A 22,358-nucleotide genomic window follows, 5' to 3' on the forward strand; every position below is an offset into this window, starting at 1 on the left:
TAAAAAAGTGCTGCATTTCAAAACTGAGCTGGTCCTGTTGTCTTCTTCTGCTATGACGTCATTTTGCAGTTTAATGCATGTATGCGTGTGTGTGTGTGTACGTGTGTGTGTCGAGGAAATGAATTGATTATCTTAAATGCACATTTTTACGCAACACAACAAGACGTGATTGTTTGAGATTTAAAAAATAACTAAATAAAAACCTGAGCACCAGTGTGCCACCAAGGTGCTGAAGAAGGACGTAGCCGGAGAAGGACGCAGTGTGGGCGGGTTAACGCACGCCGAGGGAGGGGAGGAGCTGGAGTGGGGACGCCACCGTAACATTCCCACTCAATCTCTCCTTCTCTACAGACGAGAAAGCAAGGGCATTGCTCCAGTTACACACCGAATCGTCTTGGGGTTTTTCCTTCCCCCCTCCCCAACCAATCAGCTCCATCAACTATCACCGGGAGCTTCGGGACCGCTCTAAACCGAGGACGAGGACGTGTGCTCGGGGAAGAGGCAGGGGCGTGAAGGCGGATGCTGCGAGGCTAAAAAAAAAAAAAAAGAGGAGGCTGTGGGTACCGAGCAGGCGTCGCCGCTGCAGCCGACACGGTAACGTCACTTCTTCTTCACCGTCATGATCATCATCGAGATCGTGGTTGCTGCGACATTTCACCTGACTTTAACTGGGCAGCCATTATTGAAGCCTCATCTGTGTCACTGTCACGCAGTCATGTCGCATTGCAAGTGGGAACACATGCATTGTCACGTCCAGGGCCTTCCGGACGTGAATATCTGTGTACGGTATGATAATGTGTAGAATGTCGCTTATTAAGTGGGAGTGCAGCAGATTGGATTTGAGCGCCCGCAACCCACCACATTCATCCCCTCATTCCATACCATCCTCCCCCGAGGAGTCATTTTTCATCAAGGGCCACATGCTGCTGGCAAACCACAATTAAAAGGCAGGAAAACACCCACTTAACACCCTCACGCGCAGTTTTGCCCATTTATGGAAGTGACACACGCGTAAATAGACACAAAGTGAGACCATTGCGAAAATGAGCAGTTTCTTTCATTTGGCTATTTAGATACGGCATATATTTTGGTAATACTGTACACTACTGGCCACACCATTCCCAAATCCAACTATCGTCATTTACACAATGCATTTGCACCGCATGAAATATTGCCAAAATACCACTCCCATCCAAATCTCTCCAGAGGTGTTGTGTGTGTGTGTATAAAGCAGCGACAGTGTTACAAACCAAACCTTCCCATATCAAATCATTTTATTGGGTTTGTGCATTGACAATCAATATGTTTGTTCCTGCATGGTTTCTTTTTTGTTTAACCTCTGTGTCTCTACTTCTGGAGTGCTAATGAGTTGTTGTTGCATGCGCCCACCCACCCCCCTCCCCCTTTCTCTACACCTCTGCTCCCCCAGATGGACAAAATGAAATGTCTCTCCTTCCTCTTCCTTTGCTTGACATCCGTTGCCAATGGCAACAAAGGTCAGTTACTCCTCCGGATCGATATTAATTGCTCATGTTGACGTGTTGTGTTGTTGTTGTTGTAGTTGTTGTTGTGTTGCTTGTTTTAGATGCTCTCCAACTGTATTAGGTACATCTGAGAGGACCCAGTACAGAATTGAAGGCTTTACAATGATGATGAGTTTTGATCGACACTGTCAGAAAGATTTTAACTGGGCAGTGTGTGTTTACTACTCACTACTTTGATTATTATTAGTATTATTACATTCAGAGTTGTCAAAATATGAGGTGTCCCTATACACCACAGTGGGTGTGAACATGGTAGGATCATTTATAGGTTCCGTGTGTTTTTCTATATAACAGTTCCTCTGAGGTTGTATTTGTTTTTTGATTTGCATGGCGGGCCAATCAAATTCGCTCGAGAGGCCACGTATGACACACAGTTCTTAGGTTGCCCATCCATGAAAGCCATACTGTATTATCATCGTGCATAATAAAACAGGCAGGCATGATTTCAGCAACTATCTGTCATCTGCATGACTCTGTTCCTTCTCGTAATGTCAATTTTACCATCCTCCTATTCCAAGTCTGTTCTCCAAAGATCATCTGTGAAGGGGTGGGGGTGGGCGGGGGCGGGGGGTAGTGTGGAAAAGACAGGGAATATGATGAAGGCAAAGGAGTACGGGAGGGACGGCAGAGAAGGAGCAGTGACAGGAGGCGAGGGAGACATGGCCGAAAAAGACGCAGACGAGGAGGGAGGCGGAGGATGTGAGATCAGGTGAGGGGGGGCTATGAAGACGTGCGCGTGAGTGCCGAGCGCCAGGCATGTCGTGGTGAGATAGAGAGCTGACCGGTGCCAAAGGAGACAGAACGATGGAATGCCTCTCAATCTGTAATCCGGAATGTAATCCGCGCGCCTGATGCTCAGATTAATGCGACATGGAAGGAGGAGGGTGGAGGCGTGACGCTGAGGGAGATAAATAACCCAAAAAAGAGAGCGTGGATATGGAGGAGCAGACGCGGCCGGACTGGTTAATTGTGCCTTCATTTAGTCCCCAGCGGGATTTTAAACAAGAAGTACTGCATACATACACATTGCTACCGTATGCAATCTAATCATATCCAGTACAAGAATTTACGAAGCGAGTCGCTGATGGTGGTACACTCGGCTCACTTGCGTCGAAGCAATGTGGGATCCATTCCCACTCTGTGAATGTGGGTGTGTACAGATATGTGCCCTGTGAACGACTGGCGACCAGTTCAGGGGTTTGTCCGCCTTTTACCCAAAGTGAACTGGGATGGGTTCCAGCAACTCCCGTGACCCACTTCAGGATAAGCGGTGTTGAAAATGGATAGGTGGATGAACCTACTCAGGAAGTCATGCTTATTTTTGATGTAACATTTAGCAAATGTGTTTATTATTGCGCTTGTTGTTTGCGCTGTATAACACTGAGCCGTTCCTAATATTTTGTTGAACTAATTAAGCAGCGTGAGAGAGTCAATCTACTGTTTGTCATTCGCTGGAGACGTGAGCAATTACAATTCTTGGATGCCAGACGGGGTGCGATTGGAGTGTGCTAAACATTTTGGTAGCTAGCTAGTTTGGTAGCATGTAGTTAAGGTATGTTGCTGTGTAGAGGAGTAGCTCTACAGATGTCGGTGAGGTAGGAGGTATAGGTAGTGATGGGGGTGGGTGAGGCAAGTAGGAAGGTCGGGGAGAGAAGGTAGCTTGGTATGGGAAAAATTGCGAGAGTGGTTAATTAGGTTGCTATGGTAGGTGAGTGGGAAGGCTAGGTACTGTCATTAGGTGTGGAAAATAGAGGTAGGGACGCAAGGTAAGTGGTTTATTCGGGCTGAACAATTTTGGAAAATAACGTAATTACGATTTTTAAAAAATATATGCGTACAATACAGTGTAATTAACTGTGTATGTTTTTGTTGGTGCTGTGTTTTGTGCTTGTTGTTGCTATTTATTCGCAAAATATATCCCCTCCATTAAAAGATGTTACTGGTTCACTGAGTGAAACTGTAATAAAACAATTGAAATCGTCCACACGAATGCATTAATTTATTAAGCCTGTCATTTCCGTCATTGTGCTTCTTAGAATGAATGAGCCGTCGATCGGTGAGCCGTTTTCGCTTGATTCAACGTGGAAAAATGGCGTCGGCCGTCAGTGACAAAATGAACACTCCGATTGGCTGTTCGCCAGCCAATCAGAAACTGGAAGTGATCAACTAAAGAACAAGCCAGGAACTCAATAATAACTTGGGTTTGTTCCTGTTTTTATTCTGAGGGTGTCGGGTAAGCGAGCTATGTGCGCGTTTTATTTCGTGAAACCCCGACGGTGGTATGATAAAGATTAGCGTTTAGGCCACGTTCAATGTCTGGCAAACTGAAAAGTACGTGCGCAGAGACAAAAGGCGAATTTTGGAACGGTGTTTTTTTTTCCCTCTCCAAATCGCAACCTTCGAAGTAGGAAGGTAAGTTGGCTAGGTAAAATAGCTAGATTGATAGTTAGTCTAAAGAGTTGACATGTGGATAGCTTCTTTTTCCAGACGAGCGTTTCTGTGCGCCTGATTTCCAAAGAGCTGCGGGACGAAAAAGGCAAAGACAGGGAGGAGACGGCTTGGCTTTGCCACGGCGCGGAACAATCCCCGCTTCTTCTCATTAACTTGGCCTTTGATCCTTTCGCGCTGAACATCCTGCACAAGGATGAATAATGAATTGGCAATTAAAAGGTTATTATTCTCAGAAAACCCGGGGCGGTTTTTGTCCTTTCAGTAGGATATTGTGGAGCTCAGGCGGGCTGATTGATGGCGGTGCCAGAGATGAGTGTGTGATTAAAAAGTGGACGTTTCATCGGGGATTTGTACTACGAGACGGAAACCGGACAAGGAGAAGTGAAGCGGGCTGAGTCAGTGTACCGTATTTCCTCAAATAGTAACCCGCTTTGTCTTCCATCCCCACAAAAAAATGCCTCCTTTTCATTACTTTGGTCAGCGTAAAGTAAAATCCCTGCAACTTGAAAACTACTGTTAAGTATACTGTAAAATGCCGTCAGAATGGACTGGGATGGAATGACTTGGATGAAAGAGAACATTCACAAGCATGAACTCGTAAGGTGCCACTGTATTCTGCTTGTAATATATTACATATTGCTTGTTTGGTCTTTACAGCCAATAAGCACAAGCCATGGATCGAGACGGAGTACCAGGGCATTGTGATGGAGAACGACAACACGGTCCTTCTCAACCCGCCGCTCTTCGCTTTGGATAAAGACGCTCCGCTCCACTACGCCGGTAACGCCCAGCACTACTCACGCCAATGAATAGATTCTTGATTGCACTTAATTTATCGTTAGACATCACAATACCCCGTCATCGCATTGCTGTATTTCCACCATCCCCGTTTTAGGATGTATGAATTTGCTAGGCGAGGCGTCTATTTTTAGTGCAGCGTAGTGTAATTGAAGCTGTCCTGGCAGCAGCAGTCAGTCGCTCGATCATGCGTGCATCCTGGGTCCTGAAATAACTGTGGTGGGCTCCAATGTTAATTGAGAAAATGAAATAGGTTTGTATCACTCACAAAGAGAGAGAACTTGGATCCGATATTCCAGTCGTTTGGATTGCGTGTCGAGCTCATTCTGTTCTATATCGAAGACAGCCTCATTCTTTCGCATTATACCTTATTTACTTCATTGTGCTCCCACCCATTCTCAGGTGAAATTTGTGGTTTCCGGGTCCACAATGGCCCCTCGGGTTCCGGTTCGGTGCAGTTTGAAGCAGTGGTCCTGGACCGCTCCACCGGCGAGGGTCTTGTGCGTTCCAAGGAGCCGCTGGACTGCGAGAGCCAGCGGGAGCACAGCTTTACCATCCAGGCCTACGACTGCGGCGAGGGGCCGGACGGCGTCAACAGCAAGAAATCCCACAAGTGAGTGCGATCATGCTGAGAGCCGACGCACGTCCGGCCCCGCCCCCTTTCCTTCTAACAACGCTCCTTGCCTCGTCAGGGCCACCGTACACGTGCGGGTCAACGATGTCAACGAGTTTTCCCCCGTGTTCGTGGAGCGTCGCTACGAGGCCTCAGTCCCAGAGGGGCGGCTCTTTGACCGCATCGTGCGTGCGGAGGCTCTCGATGCCGACTGCTCCCCACAGTACAGCCAGATTTGTTTCTACGACATCATCACTCCCAACGTGCCCTTTGCTATTGACAACGATGGTGAGACAAACAAATCAGATCTCTGGAGTCGCGTCTCAGACATTTTGCGTCCAAAAGTATTGATCGTAACTGCCCCATTGGCCAATGAAAATAAATGGAATATGCTCGCCACATCCACGAGGCTGTTTAATTGAAAATATTTCAATCAATTGCATCGTCTTCCTTCCCCTGCCAGGTATTAAGCCACAACTGTGAAAATAGACTTAGCGTGGGCGGACTATTGTTGTGAATTTCACCGCAGCAGCTGTTCAGGTGCTCTCTCCGTCTATTCCCTCACGTCCTTTTTCTCGTTAGCGCAACCGCCGCCCAGCTGGTTGACTGACAGAACAGTGAGCGCCTGCTGTTTTTGTACAAAGCAGGGAGAAGGAAGGATGGCTACCTCACTGTGACTCTGCACAATTTGCTGGGTGGCCAGAGACCCCGTGTTCCGATGCCGCTGTTCTTCTTTTGTGCCCTGTTCCATCACGTTACAGCATTTCACGTGAACATCACTTCTTTTGATCTTTTCACGCAGCAAAAGCCTGTTATTTAAGAATGGGCAAGTGTTGCGTGTCAAGGAGGGAGGTCTGCGCTTTCTTCTTTTCCTCATTATCATCTTTCTTTTTTTGTCCCACTCTTTGCATCGCCTAGGTAACATAAAGAACACGGAGCCGCTGGACTCCAAGCGTCAGCACGTTCACACCTTCTGGGTGACGGCTTTCGACTGCGGCAAGAACCGCGCTCAGGCCGACGCTCAGGTGGTGGTCACGGTCAAGCCGTCCTGCAGGCCCGGCTGGATGGGTAACTTGCTCACTCGCCCCTTTTGCGTCATCTTCAGCTGTGGATAACATCACCGTGGGTTGGGATCGATGTGGGCTGGTTGGCGATGTGAGTCAGTTTGCGTTGAAGGCGGCAGAGGCTGACAAATAGCAAGTTTTTAGAAATGCGGCTGTTTTCATCATCATTCCAGGTCATTCTTACAGAAGTGGGCAGTCAGGTCCTCTGCTCCCTTAACACTATCAGAAGGACTGACCTGCACAATTCAAATTCTATTATTAGTTCAATGAAACTGTATTTCTTTGGTCTGCATTGCTTCCAGTACGTCTATGTGGATTACATTTTTTTTTTCAGCCAGTCAGATTTCAGACTTTAAGCACTGCCCTGTCAATCTAATCTGCCCAGGGAATGTCAGAATCAGCCGTGCTGGCTGACGGAAATTATATGAGCAGTGGGACCGGTTCTTTTTTCAAATTCGCCTCACAGAATTGTTTTTTGTTTTTTTTTTCCTGAAAGTCAGCATTTCATTATTTTCAACAATTTCACCTAAGCGATTAGCCCTGAGTCAGCATCGCTGATTGGATTGTGTTTCAGGTTGGACCAAGCGTGTGGAGTACACACCTGGCTCGGGTAGCATCCCGCTCTTCCCCAGCTTGCATTTGGAGACTTGCGAGGAGACCGTCTGGAACATCCAGGCCACTGTAGAGCTTCAGACAGGCCACATCGGAAAGGGCTGCGACCGAGACAGCTACTCTGACCGGTCCGTGCGGCGACTTTGCGGTGCGTATGTCTAAACTGACATACTGTCTGTGGCAGTCATAAGAAAGTCTCAAGTCTTACCTTTCAAGTTCCGAGTACGTCTCAAGCTACTGTGACAAAAATCAAGTAAGTCAAATCGAGTCCCTGTTAAATTTAAAGCAAGTCAAGTTATTGCTTGGGTTGAACAAGTCCGATAGCCTCAGCACATTAGCCACTTTTCACTCATCATTAAGCATGTAGCGCCAACACTTTATGTACTTGCGCTACCTGTACCAAGACATCCATAAAATCATTTTTTAAATTATTCTATCGTCTATTACTTTATTATCTTTCCAACTAAATGCATAACCGACATGAAGCGTATGGGTGGTGAATGTTTCACGAGCTATTAGTTAGCCAAACTGAAGTTAACAAAGCTTACCTAGCCTTGTGGCTTTATCATGACAATAAAGTTAGATTTCATAGCTATTATGTCTCTCATCATCATGCATCATTCACTTCGTCACGACAAACATACAGTATATGATCACATTAGCCACTTTTTACTCGTCTCCATTGCGTTGTAATATCAATGCTATTCGTAGCTACTTGCGTTAGTTAGCTGTACTCAGAAAAACATTCACAGTTACATCATTTTTCTTCAAGGTTCCAAAGCCAGTCTTGATTGTCTATTGCTTCATTTTCTTCACATTAAACGCATAAGTGACCTTGGTTAATTGGCGATCAGTTCGTTACACTTAGGTTGGGAAGTTAACATTGCTTTCCTGTCTTTGTGGGTCTTATCGTGACGGTGACGTTTAATGTTGTAGTTGTTATTTCTCTGACATACTCAGCCACAATGTACAGTATTCATACATGAGCTACTTTTCACTATTAGCATGCAGCATTACTGCGATCTGTAATTGAGTTAGTTAGCTGTACTGACACATTCACAATCAAATCACTTTTCTTTATTGTTTCTTATCTTCTTAATTAAACGCATTATTGACATGAAGCTGAGTTAATGTTTGACTAGTTATTGGTTGTCTTAACCGTGAAGTTAAAAAAACCTAGCTTTGGGGTTTTATAGTGAGATGAAATCGGCGACTGAAATCTGACTCGAGTCAAGTCATGTGACTCAAGTTCCCCACCTTGTGTTGACTGATTTGTTGGCTCCACCTTAACCAGGCGCTGTTCGAGGCGAGGTCGACCTCCTCCCACCTCCATCGCCCGCAGCCAACTGGACGTCAGCGCTTCCCACTCTACCTTCCTCGGATTCCTCTCTGGTGTTCTCCTTCAACGGGTCCAACCACGTGGCGGTGGTGCCGGACACGGTTGTCACGGGGCTGTCCGGCGACCATTTCACCCTGCAGCTGTGGATGCGTAGGTGGGGCACCAACGTCCAGCCGGCTGCTGCTCAGTCGAAAACGAGTCGCAAGGAAGAGGAGACCATTGTGTGTAGCACTGTCAAGAACGGTGAGTTATGATCAATCGCATCATTTGAACTACTGTACCTTACAATGACACAGAAATAATCCTAATTTGGATCAATACCATGTTTTCATTTCCAACATCCTATAAATGACGGAACAGAGTGGACATAAATGTGTCCCATTATCCCAAAATGTGACCGTTTTATCGAAGAGAAATAAGCAACATGAGCTAGCGACTTTTATGATATGAAAACATGTTCCCACAGATTTTTGAACGTGTTGAACTGAGTAACCGGTACCGTGGTCCTACTGTTATTCATATTTTTGGGAGGTGGGGATTTTGTTCTGCATAATGTTGATTTTGAATGTAATTCAACTCTCAGCCACTAGATGGGCGTACACTAGTCTGACACTATCAATTTGACTTAAGAATAAGATTGTCAACGGGAAGTACAGTATTTCAGATCAACTGAGTTTTTGTTGATGATCACGCTGAACGGCAAGCCCTTCAATCCTGCTTTTTATACCTACCGAAAGCGATATTTTAGCGCAAAATCAACTGCTGAAAGCAGAATGGTCCAAAGTTTGAAGCTCCTCAAGATGGATTTTTGACATTGTTGTTGGCAAATTGGCCTTTCTTGGACGTTACTTCAGAGCGCAAACCTCCAGTGAATTATCACCACCGTTGTTCAGCGCGTGCTTGTTTGTGGCCTCAGTGGGCAAGTTGCTCTTGAGGGAGCCACTTAACCTTCACACACTTCGCTGCGGTAAAAAAACAAACAAAAAAACAAAAAAAAACAGACACTGCACAAGCATCATGGCTGCCGTGTGAATACTGTTTGAATATTGGCCCCTAAAAAGAGAGATTCAAATGAAATGTAAGAAATCCGTAGAAAAGTCAGTTTAAAAGTTCCAATTAATTGCGTCTTCTTCTCCTCAGATGACTCGTTCTCTCACTATTCACTCTCCGTGCACGGCTGCCGCCTTTCTCTCTTCTACTGGCCCGACGTCTCGGCTGCACGGCCCGTCAAGTTCTTGTGGAAACTGGAGCAGGTACTGGCTGAGCCGTATGGTCTTGTGTGTGTGTGTGTGTGTGTGTGTGTGTGTGGGGGGGGGATCAACTCTTCATGTTCCCATCAAACTGTTGGGTTAATGGTCACGCACACAGCAAACATGCGCATAAGGCCAACATGTCCGCCTGCCTGGACAGGGTGGGAGAGTGAAGGGTTTACTGGTGCGGCGCTGGTGGGAGATTGTGATTTGACTGAGGCTGCCCGCCCCAGACAGATTGAGGAAGATTACATTCAAGCTGATACGGAGATAAAATAAGATTTGTTCAGATCCTTTTGTCTTTGTCTGATAGCTTGTGACCTTCTACTCCCCCACCCTCTATACCGACGACAAACGTCATTGCCGATCATTTCAGAGGATCTATTCATTATTTGATTAGTACTTGACCGTTAAAAGTATGGCACATTTTAAAAGTAATAAACACTGGACACCAGTTGTAATGCCATGTCATGGTGCTGCCGCTGCTCGTCTCTTGACTGGGACTCGTAAAGATGGGATACTGCCCGAAGACAGCTGGGGTAGGCGCCGGCATGCCCGCAACCCTCCTGAGGATAACGCGGACAAGAAAATGGACAGATGGAAATTGTCCATTTAAATTCAATTGATATTTGAACTAATAAGGAAATTATAATATCATAGATAAATTTGATACCCGATAATGCAAAACCTTGGACAGCAGGTAAATGTATGTATTTATTTATTAAATAATAATCATGTTCAAAAGTCGAATAACTATTTTATTTATTTATTTATTTATTTTTATACCAATAAGATGTCAATGAATGTATAAATAAATCAGTGGTGTCAAAACTAATTTTTGTACATATTTTAGCAAGCATCATGGAAGTTGCCGTGTTTGATTTGCTTTCGCGGGCCACCTAAAAGGATGTGACGGACCGGATCTGGCCCCCGGGCCTTGCGTTTGACACATGCGAAATAAATAATCTAATTGATCATAATACTGTACTTAACAGCCCCCCTACGGTGTTTAAAAAAAAAAATCAACAGCTGTTGGCGGTTTGCTAGCGATGAAATATCGACTCCGTGTCATCCCGAACGACTGATTGATTATGCCGTGTGTTCGCCAGGTGTGCGACAGCGAGTGGCACCACCTGTCACTCAGCGTGCAGTTCCCTTCAGTGACCCTGTACGTGGACGGCGTGACCTTTGACCCCGCTCTCATCCACGACAACGGCGCCCTGCCCAACCCGGCCCCCCGTCAGAGGATGTTCATCGGCGCCTGCTGGGGTGAGAGCCGCCCCGCCGATGAATGAAAATTCATTTTGCAGCCGGCCAGGGTGAAACTTCCCAAATTCAGACTCAGATGATCAATCAAATATTTATTCGTCAATCTCATCGTGTGGCCAAGTTGCGGCACAGCGGTTGGGGACCGCGGACGTAAATCACGGCGTCGGAACTTTTCATCAAGCACGCTGGCCTGCTCCCGCGGGAGGTTTTACATGCTTTTGCTCGCTTATGATTGAGCTGATGTGTTTTTGCGTCTTTGAGGGCTAATAATATAACGCAGTCATCAATTATTTAGCTTGGCGGAGCAGCACGATGGGCAGGCAGCTATCAGAACCTCTTTTAAGCAGCACTGCGCTAAAATCTCAGAATCTATGACTGCTAATTAGTAAGACAGAAAAACAAACAGTGTGGAAGCGGCTGGTGGTAGCCTCTTGATAAGATGAAGATGTGAAGATGGTGTTTTGGGAAACTTCAAAGTTGGAAGGAAAGCATGCCAAAGTTAGTTCCTCAGTGTCGAGTTAAACCACTTCAGTCAGCCAGTGGGCGCATTTTCACAACAGTCTTTTAAACACTGATGGCAATTATTTAAAAAACAGACATGTTAAGGCTGATAAAATTGGCCATAGATGAAAAGTGTAAATTCTCGTCTGTGCTTGTGATTGGCTGGCAAAGTCCCTCATATATTTCGACAAAAGACACTTTTCAGATCTAATAAGACAGGTTGGTGTGTTCCTTGCGTCACATCAAAACAAGAACGAATCACTTTGGACATGGAATTTTGGGTGTGTACAAAAAACAAAACGAAAATAACAAATACACCGGTACAATGTATATACAGTATGTATACAATACAGTATTTTTCTTTGATTAAAAAAAATTCATTGCATTGCATTTTTTTAGCGCATCTGGAACAGATTGATGGCATTTTAATTCATTTGAATGAGGAAAATTGATTTGCTATTATAATAATCTTTTGACACATTACCCCCCATTTCCATTTTCAAAAGGAGCAGATTTATACTTTGGCTTCTTCTTGAATTTCAATCCTGTGCACGTAAATGGTGCATGTGATTGTCTGCATTTTTTGTTTCTGCATTGTTCATTTTTTCCATTCCTTCCTGTCACTCTGTGGCCCGTTCAGGCGTCGCCTGGCATCGTCTTCCTACATTTTGATGAGTGTTTGTTTCTTTTTTCTCTTGCCCCCATTGCTATTTGCTGCAGAGTCGGAGGACAAGCAGAGGGAAATAGTGAACAACAGCATCCCACAAGGTAAAGAAAAGATTCGATGGACCGTCAGGGACGCCATTCAGGGTTACCTCTCACACGCACAACTGAAATCCTTTCGCATGCCATGCGTTTTTAGCAGTGTATATGAGCAAAAATATTCAGTAATGTGTGTGAGCAGAGGAAAAAAACTGCATGAGAGCGTTTCAGTTGCAAGTGTGAGACAGAGGTAATTTTGAGTCTCTCATATGCTCCCTGGTGTGGGTTGGTTTGGTGGTGATGCATTTTTGTGTGATGTCAGTGAAATATGCCGGCGGTTACCACGGCCTGTTGTCCGGAGTGACGGTGCGTCCTGGCAGCGTGGAGCCTCACAGCGTGGTGGAGTGCCTGTACGCCTGCAGGGAGGGTCTGGACTTCGGAGACCTGGAGACGTTGGGATCCGGGATGAAGGTAACGCCTCAGGGAATCCTACTAGGCCTCATAACAATCTGACAGCAAGTAAATAAGCAGGGTTATGGAGGATGGCGTGTTGAAATAGAGAGTTTATTTTAAAATATAAAATCAATCGTTCTCATGTTTAGAATTATTTTAAATTTAAGTGTGTGTGTGTGTGTGTGTGTGTGTGTGTGTGTGTGTGTGTGTGTGTGTATTTTACATGTGTAAAATGTTTGTGTTATTCGGACGATTTGATTTTTACAATTCAATTGATTACAATTTTTGGGAATTTGAATGAGTGCATTTCAATGACGCATTGTTTTGGAAAAGAAAAAGCAACATTTATCGCAGAAATATCATAGGACTGTTGTTGATCATGAAAATGCTCTGTTGGCCGGCGCACTCAGGAGCAGTGCGGAGCGTGTGGCTTGCTTTGAAGCAATTTCCTCCCCTGCCATTTGATGTTTTCAGGTGCACGTGAACCCTAGCCAGTCAGTATTAGTGCTGGAGGGGGATGACATTGAGAGTTTCAACCGCGCCGTGCAGCAGGTGACCTACCGGAACTCCCTTCGCTTCGCCACGCCTGGAGTGCGACCCCTTAAACTTACCACCTCTCTCAGGTACCTACACAGCTCCCTCGCCGCATCTTATCACTGCCAAACATTCACGCACTGGCGTAACAGCGATGTGAACGGACTTATTTCCTTTGCACAAACGCACTCGGGCCAGAAATGGAGAGCAGCTGCCAAGTTTCTGGAAAAGACTTGACAATGACGTCAAGCTGAGGGGATGCGCCTTCATGATGTAAACCGTGAAAGTGAAATGTTTTATAGTTGTCGCATACCGTGTCACTCCGAGGGCCTGTGAACGCCTCCTCCTTCTCTCCCTTCGACATTGAGCACATCAAACATGAACCTTGCCTCGCCGCTGATAAGGAGGAATAATCGTGTGGAGATAAGCAAGTATCTTATCTCCCGTTTGCTCGCTTCAGCCCAAAAGTCACCTGCGCTCTTCTTGGCAAGCCGCAGCGTCGCACGCACGCTCATTTATTCAGCTTCCGCAAAGCCGGGTAATTCAATTGGCAGCAGCCGATGGCCACGGCATCACCTTTTCAAATCGTGCAAAGAAGCTCTTGTGAATACTGAGCACTTTCAGCATTGCAGTAGGAAACAACGTGTGAGCAATAGAAGCTGGAAGTGGGAGGTAAATGTTTTTTGTATTGAACACAACTGGCCATGATGAACAATTCTGGCACGGAATAACATCCATCCATCCATCCAGCCATCCATCCATCCATCCATTTTCTGATCCGCTTTATCCTTGCAAGGGTCGTGGAGCGTGCTGGAGCCTATCCCAGCTGTCTTCGGGCAATAGGCTGGGGACACCCTGAACCGGTTGCCAGCCAATCGCAGGGCACACACAGACAAACAACCATCTGCGCTCACACTTACACCTAGGGACAATTTCGAGTGTTCAATCAGCCTGCCACGCATGTTTTGGGAATGTGGGAGGAAACTGGAGTACCCGGAGAAAACCCACGCAGGCACACAGGGAGGCCGGAGCGAGAATTGAACCTGGTACCTCTGCACTGTGAGGTCGACCCGCTAAACACTGGCCCACCGGGCCGACGGCATAACATTCGCTACCTAAATTATATTTGCTCCATGAAGTTGTATTCTCTTTGTATTGTAGAGTTTCGCTTGGCTGTACATTTTTTTTTTCCCGTCCAATCAGATTTCAGCCTCTATCTGTTGCCAGTGTGCCCGGGGGCCTTTAAAATCAATGTAGCTGCCAAAGGTAACGTAAACTATATTAGCAAAGGGACTGTTTCTTTCATCAAGCAGATTTCAAATTTGGCCTTAAAGAGCTAGAATGCGCAAAAAAGACGCCCGGCTCAACTGTCAATCTCATGCCTACACATAACGACGGTTCATGTTTGAGCAGCAAAAATAAATCCGCTTTAAGCCTTCGTGGCCGGAAGATAGCTGACCGGGTTGTCGCGCGGTGAGAGCAAGGCGCTCTAAAGCGGTCACGTCAGACTAAAATTCCAGCTGTGAAGGTGGACTTGTTCCAAAAATAAATAAAATTCCCTCTCCCTGCTCCTTCCCATGTCGTACGTGCACTCACAATGAGGCACTCTAAAGGAGCCCCAGTTCACGCGCTGGCTCCCAAGCCGAGAACGAAAATCTCTCTCCCTGCGCAACAAGGCACTTTAAAGCAGTCACACCGCTATCGGAAGGGAAGGTGCGTTTTCGGCGTGTAGGCATAGTGAGCTAGCTACCTGCATCTTGCACTCGTGCTGGATAACTGTTGATGCAAACAGTGACATGATTTAGCCAAGTCCCTTCGCACACGTGTCATGGATTTGGAAACACTTTTTTGAATGTGCGGGACAAGACTGAACAATATTAATTCCATCCAATTTGTGAATAAAAAAGTAAATAAAATAATCAACCGACAGTCATTCCGAACTTGAATCATGAATACTAAATATTTGCTTAACTGTCATTTTTTTTTTTTTTTCTCTTTTTGCACATCTCACGTATCTGGTTCCATCTTTGGTGGAAAAAAACCCATTATCACTGTGTTGACCAGTGTCATCAGCGCCTTTCGTCGGGTGGCGAAATCACTAAACTGTCCAGTAAAACGCTGGCAATCTTTTGTCTCTTGGTCAGCGCTCCAGCCTGCTCCACACCGACACAACTTTCTCTCTGGCTTTAGCCGTCCGTCTCTTTTAGCTGGTAAAATATTAATTCCCCTTCAGATTAGTGCAGTCCAGTGCATGGATGCGGTGAGCTGCGTATTTACATTTATATTTATGCCGCAGCTCGAGAGAGAGCCAGGGGGGAAAAAAGTAGGCTGCTGACAAGGAAGATCACATCAAACTCAAGGCGCAGATTGCATTGTTCTCTCAACTCAAAATGAGCTCCCTTGCGATTGGCTGGCGACCAGTCCGGGGCGGCCTGCGTCAGTTGGCGTAGGCTCCAGCTCACTCGGGAGCCTAATGAGGGCGCGCCCTCTAGAACATGGATGGATGATTTCCAGGCCACACGTTTGTGCTGGAAGGCTTCCGTCCCAGCGATTCAAGGTCACGGCGAGATTGTTTTAGCTTCAGCTCAAGTGAGCCGTGGCTTTTCTTTTTTCTTGATATCAGCCACCCACCCCCCTTCTCATTTTATTGCGTGCGTGAAGATTAGATTGATTTGCGGCCAGGAAGTCACCCAGATGGCGGAACAGCAAGCCCTTCTGTAGAAGCCGATAGAAGCAGCTGCTCACTCTGGTAGTGGAAATGTAACGCACGCATTCACACGCGCTGTGCTTAATCCACACTCCAATACAGTACCACCGTGCCCACTTGTGTAACGCAAATGAATAAATAGCTGGCATTCGTATGACAACATTTTATGCTCCAAGTATTTGACAACAAGAGCGTGCGTCTCCTGGAATCAACGACGATATTGATCTGTATGTGCTAGTTCGCAGCAATCAGCAGAGGGAGCTGTTGAGTCAGTTTTGAGCGATGTGCCCCCTCAAAAAGTGGAAAGGATTGCGGCTATTTGACTGTGGATGGGCAGAACATTTAATTTATTTGTTCATGAGCGATTTCCAAGACATTTTGCTGAGATGGAGGAAAAAAATGGAGTGTTGTTGATTCAGGCTGAACCCATTTGCTGGCTAAGGAAGCGTGAATGATTAGGACCATTTTGATAACGAATGCGCTTAAAACTCAATGAGTCAGTGAGTCTTTTCCTCAATATTTTGTCAGTGAGATTTCGAAGAGGTGGCGGAGGGGGCTGGGGGGATGCATTGCACTGTTGATTCAGGCTCAACTGATTTGCTGGCTGGAGAAGTGGGTGTGGCCATAAGAATCAGTTAGTCAACTCATACTTGTTGGTGGCAAAAAAGGAGTTTGGTATGAGGCAGCTTGTTCATTCAAGTCCAACTTATTTGCTGGCTAAAGAAGTAAGGAGGATCATGAAAGTCAATGAGCGAGCTGATTATTTCTCAAGCATTTTGCCAATCATTTCTCTTAGAACTGAGGCAAAATGGAGGCCACAGCTTGGCAGCAACACCACAAGGGGCTTTTGATTCAGGTGAAATGTATCTGCTGGCTAAAGAAGTAGGGATGGTCATCAAAATCTGGCACGGCAGCCCTTTTTTCGCTTTGCGTTTCAGCTCTTTTTGGCCCTACGGTCTGCTTCTCGCCTCCTTGCAGATGTTTCAGTGAGGAGAGCTGTCTGTCCCTGAAGCCGCTGGAAGGTTACCTGGTGGTCCTCCAGCCGGATGCTCCTCAGATCTCTCTGTCCGGGGTCGGCCCGCATCTGGCTCGCCCCGCTCCCGAGTTCGAGGCCACCCGGGGCGTCGCCTTATTCCCCGAGTTACGGATCGTCTGTTCGCTGACTCATGCTGTCAACACGGCTGCGCAGGGGATGGAAGGTGGAGGTGAGTCCAACAGACAATCATCTGTGGAGTGAATCAGTCATTATGGTTCCGTTTGGGGTCGGATACATTTGTTTCTGTTGCCAACGTGTGGCTCGTACCCGAACAAAATTGTGTTGGAAAGTGGGACGACATGGGAACAGAACCAAACTGAACCAAACCGTACTTGATGTTGAAACAGGGCTTTTGTAATCGTCATCAATTTTGCAGCGCTGATGTCCGATGCCGTGGCACACACTTTGGACGGCTGTGAGGTTCAACCTCTGGGCGAGGAGCTAGATCTGGAGCGGGAGGAGCTTCTGGTCGATATGGATGTCGTGCGAGAGCGGGGCTTGGATATCATCAACACGACGGCTTACATCGCCATCACAGGTCATTCAAACAATCGACGTCTTTTGAAACCATTTTTGATGGGCCATTTTTGCATTCATATTGCAAAGGGATCCACTTTGGTGCTCTGTTCGACTTTGGTTCTTGCATTACAAGACAAAGTGAGATGTAGATCTCTTTTGAAGCGGCCCTGAATTCAGCTGAAGTGTTCACATACATGACAAAAATCTGAATTTGTTTCTTTGAGTTGTTTGGGTGATTGAAGGAGATCAAAGTGAAAACGCCTTCAAGCGTAAACCAGTAGAAAGGGAATTACAATTACCGGTATTGGATCTCATTCATGTTTAGGACCACATTTGTTTCAAAATAGCAATACTGAAGAATTATAAGGCAAAGCGAAATCTGGAGTACGGCGTGTTCACATTGCGCAGGTTAAGCGAACCACTTCAAAAACTAGCAAACTAAAATGAGACTATTCTGCTCATTTCGGACCAGTCTGAATTTGGTTGGTGGGTTCACGTCTCCCCAAAAAAATATGGATCAAGATGAAACACCATAGAAGTAAACCCACAGAAAGGCTGGCTAAATCATTTCAACGTTCACATGACAAGTGGATCCACTTCAGTTTCTGTTCAACCTCTAATCCAGGTCTGCTGGAGCCTCTCTCAATCCAGAGAAGGTAATGTGACATCGCACAGGTTAAGCGCACCACTTGCAAGACTTGAAATGAGACCATCTCTCAGTTGGATTCATTTCAAAACTGGTTGGAGTCAGTGACAATGTTCCCATGCGCAAAAATGCTCATTTGGATATTTGAAAGGGATCGCTGAGTCAACAAGGAGTTCGTTCTTTCTGCTTTTATATCGCAAGTTCACTTCCCCGAAGATCCCGTTCTTTTCCGGGTCCACTTGGGGCATGATGCTATCTGGGGTGTTTTTACCCATTGACCCACACCCCTTCTACTTTTTCCTCTGGACCTTCAGGTGCTGAATCCATCTCCGTATACGAGGACGTCCTTCGCTCAGTCCGCTACCGACTGTCCGGGAGCTCGTCCCGCTTCGAGCGGCGCTTCCGTCTGTCCTGCTCCGAGATGAACGGCAGATACACCAGCAATGAGTTGACTCTGGAGGTGCGGAGAGCTCAAAGGAAACCTTTTGTCGAAGATCCTCGTCCTTTTGGGTGCGTCCATTAGCCAATTTGTTCTTTCCTCTCTTAGGTCAACTTCCTCCACTCCTTGGACAGCATGTATCACCCATCCCACTTGATGGCCTCCCAGCAACAGTTTCTCCATCAACACGCAGGCGAGCTCGGTGGACACGCCTTGCCCAGTCTACATCGCAACTCAGGTGACTCGTCAGATTGAATCATTTGCCTTTGTAGATTATGCTAAGGGTTGCGATGGGGGAATATATTCAGGAGTGGAATATTGGGGGATGATGCCACAACTGAGGAGTCCCTCCCTGTATTGTTTCATTAATCTCTCCCTGACAGTGTCGATCACAGTGGAGCATTGTTATGTTTACAAAGGCATTTTTTTCTAACTAGATTATCATATTTAGATTGTGGGAGTGGTCATAATGTTGTGGTCAGTTGTGTTCAACAAGATCAGTGTCTACATCCGATACCCCTTCAGAGCCTGAGTGTGATTATCCATCTTGTTTGTCAGTTGTCCCCGGGGCCGCCACCATCATCATCATGGTGTGCGTGGCTTTTCTGGTCATCATGGTGATCCTGGGCATTTACCGGATCCGCTCCATCCACCGCCGGAGCGAGGAGGCCCGCCAGGCGGCCAAGGAAGGCAGCGGCCAGTGGGACGACTCCGCGCTCACCATCATCGTCAACCCCATGGAGGTAAAGTCGTCCGTCACGTGGGGTTGACCAGTCTCGGGAAGTGAAAGTACTTTATTGTCCCTTGGGCAAGGCAAAGCGGCTTTATTTATGTAGCTCGTTTCATACACACGCTAACGCAATGTGCTTCACAGACTTAAAATTAAAAGTACAACATTTAAAAGCATTCACAAACCAAAAGACTTAATTCAAAATATTTTGTAAATTCTTCATTAAATGTATGGGTTTTTTTTTCACTTTTGCCACCTCTGCTGTCACCCCAGTCCTACGAGTCTCGCCTGGGCATGTCCGCTGACACGGCGGGAGATGGTGAGGAGGAGGAGGAGGAAGAAGAAGAGGAGGAGGACGTGGCCGAGTCGCCCGACAACGCCAACGACGACCAGCGGATCATTTTCAAGAAGGAGGTCCGGGACGGCAACGCCCGTCGCTACTGAGCTGCATGTAAAACCCCGCCTGCACCGGTTCTCACGGAAACCAACACTTTTACCGTCATGTATGGAATGTATACCTGCAAAAAAAAAAAAAAAAAAAAAAAAAAACATGACGCACAACACATTCGATGTAATACGCAGCCATACGTGACGGCGGGCGGTCGGTCCTCCACTTCGATGTTCAGCGGCACAATGTATACACTCCATGTAATTGATCTGCCTGAGCCACGCAAACGATTTGTGGTGCGCTCGTTCCACGTCACATAATCATAATAACAACAACAACAACGTGTCTGTATAGTGTGATGCTGGATGAATGAGGCTGAAAAACAACACTTGATTGTATTTTCTTTTGTTCTTGAATACACAATGGGACCCTTACTCGAATGAGAAGGCAAAGGCCCCGCTCTCCACATGCCGACACACACGCACAACTTATTCGGCCCGAGCCACGAGGTCTGCGCACAAGCTGTCTCCTCGCACTTTGCCAGCCCCCCTCGATACATTCCGCGATGAACTTTTTGTTTTTTGCGAGACTTTCATCAGCCGAGGAGAAATAGGGACACACTCCAAAGAAGAAGGGAGACGATCACAATCGTGTCGTATGGTTTGGAGAATTCTGCCAAAATAGTTGGAAAAAATAATTGTACGTTTATGAGAATGGTCAGAATACAATGACGAAAAGCCTTCGGTTAGGAAGTGGTTAAAATTACTTTGTTCCTGTAATTTTTTTTCTGAAAAAAAAATTTGGACACTATTCTCATAACTTTCACTGTTTTCATAAAATATAAACGTCATTCTCATAATATTGCAAATGTTTGGCTAATATATTGTATTGTATTATTCTCAACTCAATATCTTCAAAAAGGAACATGAAGGGGCTTGTCTAATTTTAACTGTGAGTGAAACAGAAAAAGTCCGATAGGAGCCCGTGCTCCCTTTACGTGTTCCAGTCAAGAGGCAAGTGGCAGCATTTTCATCATACTATTGGACAGTATTCGTGTGGCCCCATTACTCCTCCGCCTACATCTTGAGCTGGTCATGATAGTTTATCAATCAACCACAAACTGCTCCTATCTTCAGCAATACTCACGATGATCTCTCATGGTTCGGAATCACTGCTCTCATGCTTCTCAAATTGACGTCTGGAATGTCTGTAAACCACACACACACACACACACACACACACACACACACACTTCACCGCTATCCTCCCTCTGCTGTCCCCGGAATGTCAACTCAGCTTGGGCAGTTTTGACTTTATTGATTGTAATGAATTTTATGTACATACACTGAGAAATATTATTGATGACTATTATTGTTGGAATGAATTCTTATCATTATAATTGCAGCCATGTTTCAGCACACTCGAATAGGGAGCAGATGGTCATTTCCCTGTTTTTGTTCATCGCCTATTCCAGCATCAAGAAAACAGTAGGAAAATAATACTAGTAGTTGACGTGAGGATGATATCTGGCTTGATGCCTGTGTCTTACTTTTTGTGTGTAATAATGTTGTAATTTAAGAATTTGTCAATATAGGAATCACAGAGAAAAAGCAAAGGGAGGCACATTGGTTGTGATCCCGACAACTGTACATAAATGTGGCATCGCTGTCTTTCACACTCTTTTTCCATGACTATTCTATTTTACTGCTTCCATCTGATATTTTCTTTTCAGTGAAGGTACAACCTGTGCTTCCCACCCAGCCCTCCAGACACTTCCCCATCCCGAATATGCCCACCCCCTCCTCCCACCTCAGTGTCTCTTGCTGTCCGTCTGTGTAGCCTATCAATGTGCAGTACTATTAAAAAAAAAAATGTTCGTAAATAAAAATAGAGCCTGTTTGTATTTTTTTGGGGGGTGATGTCACAAAAGAGAGTAAGCATTGAATTGAATAACTTCTATTGTATTACGATCACTACTGGAACTTTACCTCAAATTACCGATACACCGATGATGAGATGGATTGTTATCGACAGAAAACTGGCGGACAATGTGACAAAAATCGTAATTAAAACAATATATGACGTCTCCACAAGAACCCCTTTTTTTCACATCTTGCATGTGAGTGCATCTTAGGTTTTTTTTCAATGTCATTTTCACGTGATTTAATAATATGCATTTCGTGTTGTCCCTTGAAATCGGGTGGCCTCTCGCGAGAGTGCTTTGTGGCTCTGTTTTCCTCACTTCCCCGTACTGCAAGGTCCAGCAACAGCGCCTGAGGAGAGCTTACCTAACCAGCGGGAGCTCAGCTGGCGCCACGCACACTTTTGAGTGCCTTGTGCTGACCCGTTAGCATGGGCTGAAGCGGTGGCTGAATATCCACAGCTGGAAAATGTTTAAAAAACGCCCTACCTTCATTTGGTGACAACTGAACTAGACTAAAAGTAGCAAAAAGAAGCAGTGAGTAGATTCCGAAGTGACAGAATTCGCAACATTTTTGCTCAACAGGTACGTTTATCACCTCTTTGTCACTGAACCAATTACATTAATAAGAAAAGGTACCACTTCCTCAACACCTTCATCAAGCAATCAAATATGTTTTTTCAGGAGCTAAAGACAGAAGCTAATTCTAATATGTCTGTGCATCCAACAAAAAACGTAATCCAGCCCTGTTTACCTTTTGGCTTTGACCTGAGGTATCGCACCTGTGAGGGATGTGGCAGTTTGTGCCTGTGCTTCAGAACATGCCGTCTCTTCATAGTGAC

General features: G+C 45.8%; 1 protein-coding gene across 3 annotated transcripts; it reads left to right on the forward strand.

Annotated features, from left to right (window-relative positions):
• The first annotated feature begins 286 nt into the window (after positions 1-286).
• Positions 287-21,483, forward strand: clstn3 (calsyntenin 3). Of its 3 annotated transcripts, XM_019869115.1 has the most exons (19): positions 287-594; positions 1,430-1,496; positions 4,653-4,775; positions 5,196-5,406; positions 5,486-5,694; positions 6,325-6,474; positions 7,045-7,230; positions 8,377-8,664; positions 9,562-9,674; positions 10,781-10,940; positions 12,162-12,209; positions 12,466-12,614; positions 13,071-13,219; positions 16,816-17,042; positions 17,250-17,411; positions 18,353-18,498; positions 18,586-18,715; positions 19,036-19,220; positions 19,481-21,483. In XM_019869115.1, exons 2-19 carry the CDS (start codon positions 1,430-1,432, stop codon positions 19,649-19,651), a joined length of 2,874 nt encoding a protein of 957 aa, XP_019724674.1. In that variant the 5' UTR covers positions 287-594; the 3' UTR covers positions 19,652-21,483. The 3 variants fall into 3 exon arrangements, with proteins under 3 accessions (XP_019724674.1, XP_019724675.1, XP_019724676.1); XM_019869116.1 differs by lacking the exons at positions 287-594; positions 1,430-1,496 and adding an exon at positions 3,229-3,310; XM_019869117.1 differs by lacking the exons at positions 287-594; positions 1,430-1,496 and adding an exon at positions 3,854-3,956.
• The last annotated feature ends 875 nt before the right edge of the window (positions 21,484-22,358 follow it).

The sequence above is a fragment of the Hippocampus comes genome, unplaced genomic scaffold (genome assembly GCF_001891065.2).
Source record: "Hippocampus comes isolate QL1 unplaced genomic scaffold, H_comes_QL1_v1.1 scaffold67, whole genome shotgun sequence".
Taxonomy (NCBI): domain Eukaryota; kingdom Metazoa; phylum Chordata; class Actinopteri; order Syngnathiformes; family Syngnathidae; genus Hippocampus; species Hippocampus comes.